At 44.7% G+C, this 13600-nt stretch overlaps 1 protein-coding gene across 2 annotated transcripts; it reads right to left on the bottom strand.

The window, feature by feature from the left end:
* Nucleotides 1–325: 325 nt before the first annotated feature.
* tmod2 (tropomodulin 2) lies at nucleotides 326–13390 on the bottom strand. Of its 2 annotated transcripts, XM_047041713.1 has the most exons (11): nucleotides 13210–13390; nucleotides 12315–12391; nucleotides 8045–8240; nucleotides 7486–7642; nucleotides 4690–4812; nucleotides 4176–4250; nucleotides 3958–4088; nucleotides 3748–3855; nucleotides 3463–3606; nucleotides 3202–3346; nucleotides 326–2583 (listed from the first exon to the last, which is right to left on the bottom strand). In XM_047041713.1, exons 2-11 carry the CDS (start codon nucleotides 12347–12349, stop codon nucleotides 2552–2554), a joined length of 1146 nt encoding a protein of 381 aa, XP_046897669.1. In that variant the 5' UTR covers nucleotides 12350–12391; nucleotides 13210–13390; the 3' UTR covers nucleotides 326–2551. The 2 variants fall into 2 exon arrangements, with proteins under 2 accessions (XP_046897669.1, XP_046897670.1); XM_047041714.1 differs by lacking the exon at nucleotides 12315–12391.
* Between the last annotated feature and the right edge of the window lie 210 nt (nucleotides 13391–13600).

The raw sequence follows: 13600 nt of genomic DNA, 5'->3' as shown, positions 1-13600 counted from the left end.
AAGGCCTGGCCTTATCAGTGCCTTTTGTTTAGTTACTTGATAACTGGCCAAGTATGAACACACCCAGTTTTGCAGTAACAATAGACAACCTTGCAAGAGTAATGATCAGTATAGAATGATACAAAGTTGGAGCCTTATTGACTTTTTTAAGTACAGGATAGTGTATTGTTATATCTTCTGTCAATGGTTTTGCATCGTCAACAACACAACATGAAACCCCAATTTGCTTCCTCTTCATGTACATCGGTTTTTCAGGAAACTACAAGTATCAATCCAAGAACTACAAACATGGCCAGAACGCAGTCCAGAGTAAAGAGGCAGGAGCGAGTATGCAAAAACATTTATTATTCAAGGACGTCTTATATTTAACAGTGCCTTTAGCAAGTTTTGTGGTTTAATAACAGTACATCTTATTTCCTCTTCTTTAGTTCAGACCTGGAGCGGAATGGTACAAAAATTCTCAACACTGGCTAATATTTAGCGGTCTTTTTCCGTGTGTGAGACTCTGAGATGGCCCTCTATCATAGTTATAATATTAATACACATCAAAAGACCACAATATCAGAGCAGAGCAAAATTCTGGCGGTTTTACGCACCAGGAAAGCTTCATAACGGAATATCGACACATCACAAGAGGATTTAAGAGAAAAAGCATGATAGTATACAGTTAGCCCCACAGCCTTGCTCAGCCAGACTATCGAGTTAGCTTTTTATTTTTGTAATCTAAACAGAATGTAATGGCGTGTAATAAAAACATGACGTGATCTATATTACACCAGGTATGCCGACATAGTTCTTATTACAGAGTGCTTATACACACAGTGTAACAGTCTTATTGGTCCAACTGTGCCTCTCTGCAGCAAACTAGTGTTCAAGAAAGTAAATCCAGTTGAGCACACTGTATGCCAATATTATGGACCCTGCTTCAGAGCACTGAGTGTGTGTCTGTCTACGTCAGACTAGTCTTTAAATTCTGAATTGGGAACAGATGTGGGTAACTCATTAAATTCATTTCTTGTGATCCATGAAGGGAGTTTGGGCATGTGTACACAAAAGTAAAATGTGCATACTGGTGCCTGCCTTTTCTTTTCCCAACCATAAACAATTTATCTGAAAATCTTCCTAAACTGCCACACCGAAAGGAAAGACATACTCGTCACAACACAGAGTGATGACACGGTGCACGTGAAATGTGCCAATAACCCATTGGTGTTCTCCTTTAAGTCTGTCAGCGAACTACTTTAATATGTAAAGGAACTAAACTTAAAATGTTCAGTATATATACTCAAATGCTGCATATGTTAGTCTTTGGCATGGTTCAGTTCAAGAGAAGCCCAGTGGTTAAGCTGATCACTACTTCCTCAACGTGAGAGCAGTCGAAGAACGAATCCACTCTCTCAACCCCCCCATTTTTTTTTTTTAAACGTTATCCCTTTTACCAATAATAAAGAAAATGAACCGTTGGAGAACCAAAGTCTGTCTGAACCAAATCATAACAGCTGCAGTTGACAGAAAAACAAGTATTAAGACTTGAAAATTGTGTGCACTTCTGCTAAGTGTGTCATTCCTACATTGTGTTAATATCTATACCACAGAGCTAACAGACTGCCAGTGCTGCATCTTCCTTCATGCCACCCCAGTTTTAAAACCAGCACCTGATTTAGCATTGGACAAAGCTGCATGCCATCAAGAAGCTAACAGCCAGTTGGGCCAACTGTCATCTCTATGCCAACAGCTAGCCCTTAGAACTGTGTTGTCCACCTCCAATGCTGTTGCTGCCTAGTCAGATTCCAGGTCAGTAGGCTGCATACTCAGAAATGGCATACTCTACAGACGGCTCTACATTAGTGGACTACCTTACAGTTCATAGTGCTCTCCAATGCTAAACAAGACTAGTTTGACCTCTAACCGCAACACTGCAAGTCATGCTAAAGACCAGTGGACAGACATGAGCAGCAGCCCTAATTTATCCAGCCCAGGAAGTTAAACAAAAGACTTGTTCGTTCTACAGAGTTCTATATTTAGCCATATATGAAGCATAAGGCCCTACAACCTTTAAAAAAAATGTTTTACAGTAGATGTTATAGCAAAAACTAAGTGTTTAGTTCACGGTTACATGTGTATCCTTCTGTGAATGGTTACTTGGTTCTGTACACATATGTTTGTCCTGTTCATCATGCTCAAAGCATAGTAAAAAAACAAAGAGATAAGATAAGGAAAAAAAAAAAAAGAAAAAGGAAAAGAATAGTTGTATAGAAGCTCAAAGAAAAAGAGCAGCTGAAATGAGCTGACAAAAAATAACAATAACAAAAGGTTTACAGTTGTAATTGTAACATGACAATATCATAATAATAAGAATAATGTATGGGAGAGGGCATTTCCAGTTATTTCCCTTCTTCTCAAATGTTGGTTCTGGTTGAGGGCGCCTTGCTCCGTGGTTTGGCACAAGACTAAGGTTCCACACGTGAGATGAGACCAGGGGATTGGCTGAAAGTATTCCACATGGTGAGATGAGACGACAGGATTGGCTGAGAGAGGATCGGCTCCATCCTTACAAGTCCCCCTCTACTCGCCTCTTGCGCACTGCAGGAGAGAGTGCATGAGTGAGAAAGGGGGTAAAAAGGGAGAAATCCTTGAAACACACAACCATCTCAACCATCTCAATCCTGTTAGTTGTGTCAAAAACAACAATGTGAACCTACTTCACACACTTCAGACCCATTCTAATGCAGTTAGTGCAAGTGCAGGAACACATTAAAACTGTTGGGAGTTAACACCACTCAAGTGCATCCAAGGAAACCTAGCGCCAAACACGCATCCGACCTGTGATACTACGTTCTGAGGAACCTCGGAGCTCAGAGAGACAGAGGGAGAGAGAGACAGAGAAAGAGAGCGACAGAGTCAAAGAGACACAGACAGAGAGAGACATAGAATCTGAGGCCTTGGCTGGGTAGTCGCATGGCCAGTGTGGAGAGTTGAAAAGCTAGCCCGGGTTGAACACTCCACCAGCCGGTGTAACAGAAGAAGAAGGCCACAGCTTCAGAATGGAAGCAGACAGAGAGTGGGGTCAAGGGAAGAAAGGAAGAGACAGATATGGAATACAACAACACAAAACACCCAAAGCTGAGTGGATTTGACACAGAAACGACCTGCAGATTGGAGAACAGGATGAGCAAAGCTTTCATGGAGAACGTGTCTCACCCAGATCGTTGTTCTTGGTGATGGCTCCAGCGGCTCTAGATCGTGGTCCTTGCTGGGTGAAATGGTAGCCGAACTTCACCACACTATGGTTCTCCTCTAACATCTTAGCGATCTCCATCTCTACCGTTGTACCCAACTGCTGCCTCTGAAACAGAGGGGGAAAAAAACGACACAGGTCAAGATCTGCCCAGAGGTCAGTCTGTGCATGGGTATGTGCCTGCACGCTTGTGAATGTGTTTGAGGGGTGTGTGTGTGTGTTACCTGGTTGTCTATCTTGATCTCTATGAGTGTGTCGTTATCTCTCAGAGCATCCACTAAGGCCTGCACGCCGGCTCCAGTGATGAAGTTGGACTCGAGGTTCAGACACCGCAAGGTCTTGTTCCTCCTCAACATCTCACTGAAAGCCTGGAGGGGAAGAGGTACATTCTGTTAGCTCTTGGTCGGGATAACCTTCCTTCGACACAAAGCATCTGGCTCTCCACGTTCCAGATAACCTCAACGGAACAGAGAGCATGGAACAGAGAGAACGGAACAGAGAGAACACACCACAGCGATGGGGTCGTTACTCCTGGTGGCCGCCAGACTAAACTTCTTGACGTGAGTGTTGTTTTCCATAGCCTTGGCAAAGTCCTTCAGTGTGGGAATGGGAATGTTCTGGAGAGAAAAACAAACAAACAAAAAAAAACAGGAAAGAGTCATATCACAGCTGTTGGACCCAAGAGTCAAACGGTTCTGAAAAGGTGTGCGTTTGCGTACCTTGATGTTGTTGAGGTTAACATCCGTTAGAGAGCTGTCGTCGCTCTTTATCCTCTGCAGGGTGTCCTCCACGTTAGTGGGGTTGGGGGGCTCGTCGAACACCGGGTTCATCTTCTCTCCTTTGATCACATCTGGAAGGCGTTCAACCACAACCAGCAGTTACAACACTGGAGATACCTCAGAGATGTTGCATCGAGCGACTCGAGTTGTGCACTCACTGTTGAATCCCTCTTTACTGCTGGTCCCATCGTAGGTCTGAGTGCTGGTCACCAGTGTGTGTACCCCGAGGATTGCTGTAACCAGAGCACACACACCCAGAGAAGACGAGTCAGGTGTTTGTTTGTGTGTGAGATGGACGGATTAGGGATGCACAGAAATCTCAACCAGACGCATCTCTCCACTAGTCATTCACTGCTGGGGAACAAAAGCTTCCTCGAGAGACAAAAGCAGGAGACAGGCTATCCTTCTGCACAGTAAGCTCTCTCACGCTCCACACACACACACACACACATCTCCAGAGCCATGGGAATGAAACACAGAGAGTGAGAAGAGCTAGTGTTCTCCTGCCCCTGGAGAGAGAGGACAGTTGGAGGAGACACACTCACCAAACACCCGGTGTGGGTGTCACTATGGCTGCTTTAGAAATACAGACGATCTGTTTGAAGACTTGCACTGCTACCTTTCTCTCCATTTATGCCCCCTCCCCACACCCGAGGCCCCCCCACCCCTTACCTGCTAGGTCACACAGCTCTGTGTCTGTGGCGCTGGACAGGGCTTCCTCTAGTTCCGGGTCGAGGGTTGTGACTTCCTCTGAGCGCATCTCCAAGGTCTTCTGCTTGGGAACAAATGCTTTACCTGCAAAGAGAAAGACGTAGTAAGACACAGCAGCCGCAGGATGTGTGTTTATAAAGCAGTGCTTCTACTGACATCTTGCACAGGTTAGCTAGAGTTAGCCATCTTAGCTTGGTTTTTCTCAGCACCGTTTTGTCACAGTACAAACTCTATTTGCTAGTGATTCTTGGGAATAATTGATTGACTTATCTGCTGCCTTGTGTTGACCCCTTCTAGTCTTCCATCTGATTATTCTATCTCCCTTCCTCCCCCCCTGTCTCCCCATTCTCTCCCCCCCTCTCTCCCTCCTCCATCTGAGCATGTCACTCTGCCTTCCAATCCCCTGAAGTTTCAAAAGACACAACAGCTCCCGATGTGTCCAAATCTCTCTCTGTCCCTGTGTTTCAGTCTGACAACCCCAGGGGGCATCGCTGTGGTAGCCCACACAGCGAGAGGAAAGACTGAAGGAAGTCGTGGCATAAAGAATAGAGTGGAAACCACACCAGTGCTGCTGGGCCGCAGACCAGCAACTTCCTTTGCAGCACGCCTTCTTCTCTTCCTGGTCTCCACATACCCTTAACCAATCTTAATAGCCCCCAACCCCACCCCCAATTCAGACTGGATGTTCCCCACCCGCCTCACACAGAGAAAATATTCAGTTGTTTTACTCAACTTCCGTCCCCTCAGTATGTCCCACTGCTTTCTCTTTTCTCTGTCTCTCTTCCTCTGAACCTCTCTCTCTCCCTCGTCTCTCTCCATCCCCCTCTGTCTCCCTTCCTCTGCTCCTCTCTCTCTCCCATCTCTCTTCATCCCCCTCTTTCTCCCCCTTTGACCCCCTCTCTCTCCCGTCTCTCTTCAACCCCCTCTTTCTCCCCCTCTTTCTCCCCCTCTGACCCTCCCCCCCCCCCCTCTCTCTGTCAGCCAGAACACTCAAACAGTGCTCCTCTCTAAGAGCGTTGGCACTTCCGTAAAGCTTGTGAACAGTAAATACAGCCATTACCCTGCATCCTGTGGAAATCCCTCAAGACTAAACTGCCTAGGAATTACCCAGAATAACAGTCACATTTCATGTCAGGGGAATAAAGAAAGTTGCAAAATAAAGAATAAATAGTGTCAAATGTTTTTTTTTTAATTTTTTTTTTTTTAATGCTGGACAGATCATGAGTGGTTCAGATCATCCTTAAACAGAAGAACGTGTAAATCCAAGCTGAGGACAAGCAGAGCACTCGAGGTAAAGGCTACATTTAGAAACTTTAAAGTGAAAAGAAGCATGACTGAGAAAAAGAGCCGGAGCGAGACAAAGAACACTGGGTTGAGCCATGACAACGCCCATGACAACAGAGGCTTTCAGCAACTCCTAACCCAATGAAAAGTTTCAAACGGGCACTGTTTATCCAATCATATTTATGTCTCCTTTTTTTTACAAGCAATGTTACAGAGGGCTTCACTTATGCCCACAAAACAGCACCTAAAACCAACCTAAACCCTCCCAAGTTAGGTCTGACAGAGTAAGCAGCCAGCCAAGCTTCACCCATGGTATAAACAGCCTAGTAGACCTCAACTAACTTCGCCCATTGAGTAACACCAGATGACAAAATAAAATATACACACTCATCTTCAACTGTACCGCAAATTTACCCCAGAATACCATGGGAGCTACACTCATCTGACCTTGGTGTGAACTGAAAACGCCTATCTTAACGAAATTGACTTTCTATCACCGCAGAACTTACTGTGCTGAAGAGGTTTACACAAGTCTAACCAAGGCTGGATTAGCGGTTGAGGAGTGTGGCTCAAACTATTTATCAGTAGTGGCCAGTAGTAATACAAATGAATTATCTGCTACATTCCACAAAACCACTACTGTGATTTGTGTTTCCCAAGTTTTTAAATATACAGACGCTACCAGATTCCTGCTGAAAAGAATGTGTCATGACCAGAGATCCTCTTCAATGTGTTCGTATCTCTCGGGACTAAGATGTCTCGAGTTCTAGAACCGGGTCTCTATTTCCACCCATCTGTGTTTCAAAAAGAATCACAGCAGAATTTGTTTTTTAAACCCCTTTTGACACATCAACGGTGTTTCTCCCAGGATTGTGTCAGACTATGGGGAGGTGAACTTCTGACCCTTGAGGGTCTGGGGGCTTGTTCCCCCAAAAGAAGATTTGGCACATTTTTAAGTTAAATGCATCAATCAGGTAAACTTTGAGAGCAAAATTGAGACACAGGACAAATTACACTATGGCTGGCCGCCAACATTTAGGTAATTAATGGGAAACTCTGCATCACGTCACAAAGGAAATATCAACCGATTTATCAGCCGGCCGATTAATCGGGCCGATAAATGCTCTTTCGAACAGCTGGATGAATGTGAAGTCTCCAAATCATTTTCTTTATAACAGGGTCAGCCTGTGCCAGCGTTGTACAGGTGCTAGTGCTGTATGTAATGTGTGTAACTGAGAGCCAAGCTGAATGAACAAGTGAACAGCTTGACATCTGTAGCCTCGTCCCCCTCCCTCTATATCTCTCCCCCTTCCCTCTTTCAGTCTGAAATCCAATCCTCACCTAGAATACAACACACAACTGATACTTATCATCAATGATACGCAAACTGAGAGCGCTGACAGCTACACCCTGTTCCCACCATACTGCCCAACTGTCGGCTCGCTGGGTGAGCACACACCTGCACACACACACCTTTTCTCTCGCCGGTGAAGGGGAGGATGTCCTCTCTGTCTTTGTACTCCAGCGCCTCCTTCTCCAGGTAGTTGAGGAGGCGCTCTCTGTTGAACTTTCCGGTTGTTTCCTTGTTGGTCTGATCCTTCTGGCGCATACTCGCTGGCAGGAGGGCATTCTGGGGTGGGAGACGTACCATTCATTACTTAGTACTGCTTCTCGAAAAAAACAGAGGTATGACTTTCACCCAAGCAAAACAAATAGGAGGGAGACAGAAGGGGACGCCTGGACAGGACAGGACTTCCATCTGTCTAAAACACTGCTCACGAATGAACACTTGGTCGTGTGAACGTTTAGCAGGAGAGGGTTGAGTTTGAGGTTGAATGCTGTCTCTTCATTCACTGGCATATGTCCAACTGTCTACCACCATCCCGCTCCTCCTCCCTCCTGCTCCATCCCTCTTCCTCCCCCATCCCTCTTCCTCCCCCATCCCTCTTCCTCCCCCATCCCTCTTCCTCCCCCATCCCTCCTCCTCCCCCTTCTCTCCTCCACATCCTGCTCCACCTCCTCCAGCCCCCACCTCAGGATCCATCTCCTCTAGGGCCGTCTCCAGCTGTTTGAGTTCCTCCTCTGAGAGCTTGTTGAGGATCTCATCCTCGTCGATCTCCTTGTACTTGTCCAGGTCTTTCTTGAAGGACAGCGCCATGATCCCGTCTGAAGACGCAGCTGCAGGGCTCGCTCTCTCAGGCTCAGCGTACACGGACAGGGGGGGGCAGCTGCCGACACACACACAGGACAGACGGACACAAGAGAGACAAGCACGTTACATTTTGGTCCGTAACGTGATTGCTATGTCATGTATTTAGGACAAGACGATTTCCTTTTTACTGTCTGAGACGTGGAGGCTTTAGGCCACAGCTATGGTTGTAAATAGGACACACTCACACAGTCATCCACAGCTGGGACAAGAGAGGGCTTTTCTCAGGCAAACCAGAGGTCAGAGCCTGTTTCGAAGGTGGCAGACAGATTGAGTTTGACAAATATTTGCGCAATTCAATTGACAGCTCTAGACAGATGAATAGGATTACCAACAGGATCGAAGCAATGTTCCGTAAAGCAAGTCGTCAGACGCATGTGTGATTAAGTGTGTCACCTGTCAGAAGGCAGGACAAAGGGACCTAACCCGGTCCTGAACTGTAATTAAAACATATGATATCCACTCTGTGGACACACAAACACAGTGCTTGTTTTTTTCTTTTTATGTTGTATTCTGTGGCACTTTTTCTTCAAGCATTTTGCTGTAAAATTAGACTCTTTCAGCCACAGAGAATATTTCCAATGTGAGTGAACTTCAAGCACAAATCCCCCCCCCCCCCCCCCCCCCCCCCCCCCCCCCAGTGAACAAAGTTGATGTTGGCTGTTGGAACAAAGTTGGCTGCTGGAGAGCATCATGCGATGGGAATGCTTCAGTACCGCAGGGCAGGACTGGTCTGGATTAAGGGAATGATGAACGGGGAACCAAAAAGAGACCTGGGAGGAAAACTGCACCAGTGCACACAACCTCAGACAGGGCCTTGTACAGGGTTCCCCCTTCAGGAAGACGACAACTTCCAAGCACACAGCCGAGACCCAGGCTGGATCAAACCCCTGAGGATCTGGGTCTTTGTTCCACAGCCCGCCGTCTCCGGACTCTGATCCACTGGGTTGTTTCCTATCTGCTCGTCCTCCATTACACCCTCTCAGTCATAAAACCCACAGTAATATGCTAACACACTAATCCAATGGTCGTAACCCAACCTTGATGGGTGATAACATAAATAAGTATGTAAAGGTCAGTCTTGATGGTACTAATATGATACTAATGGTAATTACGCTGACTCGTTATTGCAAACTAAATCAGAGTAGGGAATCTGTCCTGAGTAGTGGAGGCACATTCCGTCTAGACTGATGATACTAAGGGGGAAAAAACTCTCAAAACATGCAAGCAGTAAATGTACAAGGATGATAATGGTGTTATTGAATGTTCCTCCGCTTTTAGACGTATTTGATTAATGACTGACAAATAGAATCAGATCAAATCCATAGTAATGAAGGTCAATGCTTTCCAAATTCAAAGTTACATTTGCAAGTATGAATGTCACAAGTTACATCAAACTTCTTCTGACGGTTGTGATTGGCCCGTCACTTTTCATGTCGGGGGGAAATCTGTTTGAATGAAAGGGTGACCAGACCATTCACCAGAGCAAATAAACATGAGCTGCGATTCGTCTGTTTCCCAGGCTAGGGCTGTAGGGGCTAACATGGGCCCCTAAACAAACGTGGAGAATAGGGATGGGCATAATTAATCGACGATCGATTATCGATCATTAAGAATTTAGTCAATGACATTATTTGTTCATCGATAAAACTAATGCGTGTTCTGTTGCGTAGTGTGAGTCTTGAAAGAATGCAATGGATTTCGCTATGTGGTAACAAGTAAACATTTTACCAAAATGCCACATATGCCTACTCAGTTACCGGCGAGTTTCCATGTATTTCAAAAGTAAACATGAAGAGTTCACGGCGAAGTGTAGCGTGAGACCATATTGACTAAAAAATTACTTTGTTCACTGCCAACATTGCAAAGCTGAGTATAAATACAACTCCTCCACGACTCAAATGATGTACCACTTGAAGAACGTACATCCGACCCTGGTCAGTGGCGGCGCATCCTGCTCTCGGTGCTAGCACGGAGGAGCTGCGATGCACAACGAGCAGAGAAAATTACCCAACGGATCTGCAAGCCCATCGAGATGGATATGCTACCCTTAAGTATTGTTGAGGGCAAAGGTTTTTATGAAGCTTTGTTAATTAGCCGGGGAAAAAACGAGGGTCAATTGTGTTTGAGCACAGGCTTCTAGCTGTCTCTAGGAGTTACAGAAATAGTTGTTTTTCTTGTAATAGCCACAGATCTCAATGCGGAAACACGCTGTTTTTTCTATTTTCACTGCATTTTAATATAGCCTATAAATAGTGAATTTTAATATAAAAATGTTAATGATTAATCGAAAATCGATCGTTAATTCTCCCGACGATCGATTAAGACAATTTAGTCGAATGCCCATCCCTAGTGGAGAAAGGTTTGAATGCCACTGGATATCAGAACATTATTGCCAATCGGGGGCATGGTTTCATGGCAGTATTAATGCATTTGCTAAAGGAGTTCTTCAGTAGAGTAATGCTCCATAACCTCAAGACTAGAACAGTCCAGGGATGGTTCCACAAACATGACAGTGGATTCAGCTTACTGCAGTGGCCTTATCCGGTCACAAGGTCTCAATTGAATTTCTATTTGCAATGTCGAACACTTCCAGTACCTGGTCCAGGCCTTGACTAAATTAAAATCCACTGAATTTGGTAATGCTATTGCCTTGACAGGAGTAATGAGAGAATTCAAACACAGTAAGGATGGTGGGGGATGGAGGTTAAGACACAAGAGTATCTAAATGTATGGCCGGGTCAATGCCTTTCTCCTTTTCCAAACCGCTAATCCTCCAACACAACAGATGGCCACGGGCCAGTAATAACAGTGGACTGATACTCTTATTCGCTTTGTATGCTATACTGGTCCAGACACACCCATAACAAACGCATACACTCACTAATCAGCACACACCTTTGCAGGCTGAAGTCATCGTGTTAGCTGGCACCATAAAAGGCTTTTTTGCTAACGGTAAGCAAAAATGAAGGCATTAAATCTTAAATCTCAGTATAAAGTGAGGAGAGGGTGTTGTGAGGACTCTTACACTTTGCAAAAAAGAGAGATTTAATTTGATTCTTCAAAAAAGACTGCAACTCGTCTCACACAACTACACGTCCTACGACAGGCACCACCAGACTCCGTTTACACCATAACAAAATGACACGCTTCCATTTCAAGCATGCGTCCAAAGATGTTAGCTGGTAGGCGTTGGCCTAAATCTTCTCCAGTCCTGCCTGAACAATTGAAAGGGGGAGATATTGAGAATAGTCATTACTTTACTACAGAACAGGACCCATGAGTGCAGGCTATACTTAGAATGTCCTAACTCTGCAATCCCACGAGACAGACGCCCACACCCTTTACCCCCCCCCCCCCCCTTCTTCCTTCTTCTCTCCTATTCTTTTTCCTTCTATTATGTAATTATCTTCCTCTCTCTATGACATTTGTACATCTGATTCTCTTTCCCTCCATCCCCCCTCCGTTTTTTCTCTCCTCTCCTGGCATGCGGGACTCCCAGTGTGGTTGGGGAAGGACAGAGAATGATGGAAAACAGATGGAGGTGGAGGGGGGGAATGAGAAAGAAAAACGTAATGTTGGTAACATACAATTTTTACCTATACTTTTTAAAGGGATTGCTTAATAAGTTCGACTAAGGAGCATTTGAGTGTGCTGTTGCATAACACTTAAAACAATAAAACTAGTCTAGCTGTTGACAAGCTAGGCTACAACCGGGAGGCTGTTCCCCCCCCCCCCCCCCCCTCTCTATCCGACAGAGAGCCTATGTAATGAGGTTGGAATTTGAGGAGTGCCTCTTCCTTATTCTATTTCAACAAGGCTCACACCAGTAAACAACATAAGTGATCATCTCACGCACTCGAAAGGATGATGACATGTCATGTACCTTGCGGATTTCACACTTCACTGAGGCCTGAGCAGTCTCTGTCCTGATAAAACAGTTAATGATCATAACGCACAGTGAGTTGATGCGACATACAGCCGCACTGCCTGAAACGTAAAGTCAGCAAATATTCACTACCACACAGTGATTAGGCACTTCAGTAGAGGTGGACATAAGAGACGTTTGTTTAGCTAACAATAAGCTACCAACCTTTCAAGTCTGTCCTGAAATCTGACAAAGTTCATATTGAGACATTTCCACTTCACGTCTGAAGGCTGGGCCACACCCTTCATTCAGAAGAACAGCAGAATATTACTTGAAATGCCCTCCTTTCAATAAACAAAACCGCAGTGTATACCACTGATATACGCATTCTGAGACAGGGTTTGTTTCAGTCAATAATATGCAATGTATTTGCCATCAGAATTTAAATCACTCACAAACTATCGATACTTCGTAAAAAAGATGCGTGGTGCAAGCGTTTTCTAAATATAGCGAATGATATGATATATCATGTACTTAATTGTGATCATCTCCATCTTGATATGATAGTCTAAACTGTAGTAGAATGTACTGGACCCGTTGGAACATGACAACCTTTGATTCGCTAGTAGTATTAATGTAGCCTACAATTACATTTAACAGGTATTTGAATATGTCAAAGAAAAAAATAAGTAAAAGAAACATTAATTTGGTGTTAAAGTGACACAGCTGGGGTAAGGCCGCGAACAATATAAGAACAGTGATGATATGATAAAGAAATTAGAAAGACTAAATGTAATCAGGGGAAACAACGTCAGCTAAGGAACTAGCTGCTAGCTAGCTAATTCTACCCTCGTCGCTACTTTACACACAAACCGTATTATAACAATTATAACCAGATATGTAGAATAAAACCCAACCGTTAGCTTAATATGTTCTGATACGTAGCGTTATGTGGCTAGACAAGACAAGTTAGACTAGTCAGGCTATCTATTCGACCCAAAATGACAAAACGAGGGTGTGCTAATGTGGCTAGCTAGCTAACTGGTTGGATATATAAACGCGATGTAACCTCATCATCAGACAAAACACATTCACTCAAACATATTTGGAGTCATCGTACCTGAAGCTACTGCGGCAAGGCAACTTCAGCTCACACTATCCTCCGGAAGGCGTTGTCAAATTACTCTGTATTCGAGAAAGGATACGATGGCTCTACGGCTGCTTACTTTCTCATCTGAAGGGCGGTACACGGGAAAAGTGGGGGCAAACCAGTGTACGCCCATCAAACAGTCCAGTTCCACAAATGAGAGAAAAGCTTTTACAAAGCAAACCAATAAGCCAACGTCATTACCATAAGTCCCACCTAACCAATGAAATAACCAACCAGAACAGTTACGATATGGGAGGCAATCAGGATTTCATGGATGGAGGACGGTGGTTCATATTTGTTTAAGTTGGCACAATAGCCAGATCTACAATCTAGCCCTCTAAATATACGCTCATAACGTATC

Source organism: Hypomesus transpacificus, chromosome 19 (assembly GCF_021917145.1).
Source record: "Hypomesus transpacificus isolate Combined female chromosome 19, fHypTra1, whole genome shotgun sequence".
Taxonomy (NCBI): Eukaryota; Metazoa; Chordata; class Actinopteri; order Osmeriformes; family Osmeridae; genus Hypomesus; species Hypomesus transpacificus.
Note: the sequence above shows the minus strand (reverse complement) of the source record. Positions and strands in the feature narration are given on the sequence as shown.

Bases quoted from the DNA above. Each gene is read 5' to 3' on its own strand.
- tmod2 (XM_047041713.1), bottom strand. From the start codon at position 12,349: ATGAACTTTGTCAGATTTCAGGACAGACTTGAAAG. The intron at 4,813-7,485 runs GTGTGTGTGTGC...TTCTCTTTGCAG, and splicing joins CTTCACCGGCGAGAGAAAAG to GTAAAGCATTTGTTCCCAAG. The intron at 3,607-3,747 runs GTGTGTTCTCTC...CTTCCCCTCCAG, and splicing joins GTAACGACCCCATCGCTGTG to GCTTTCAGTGAGATGTTGAG.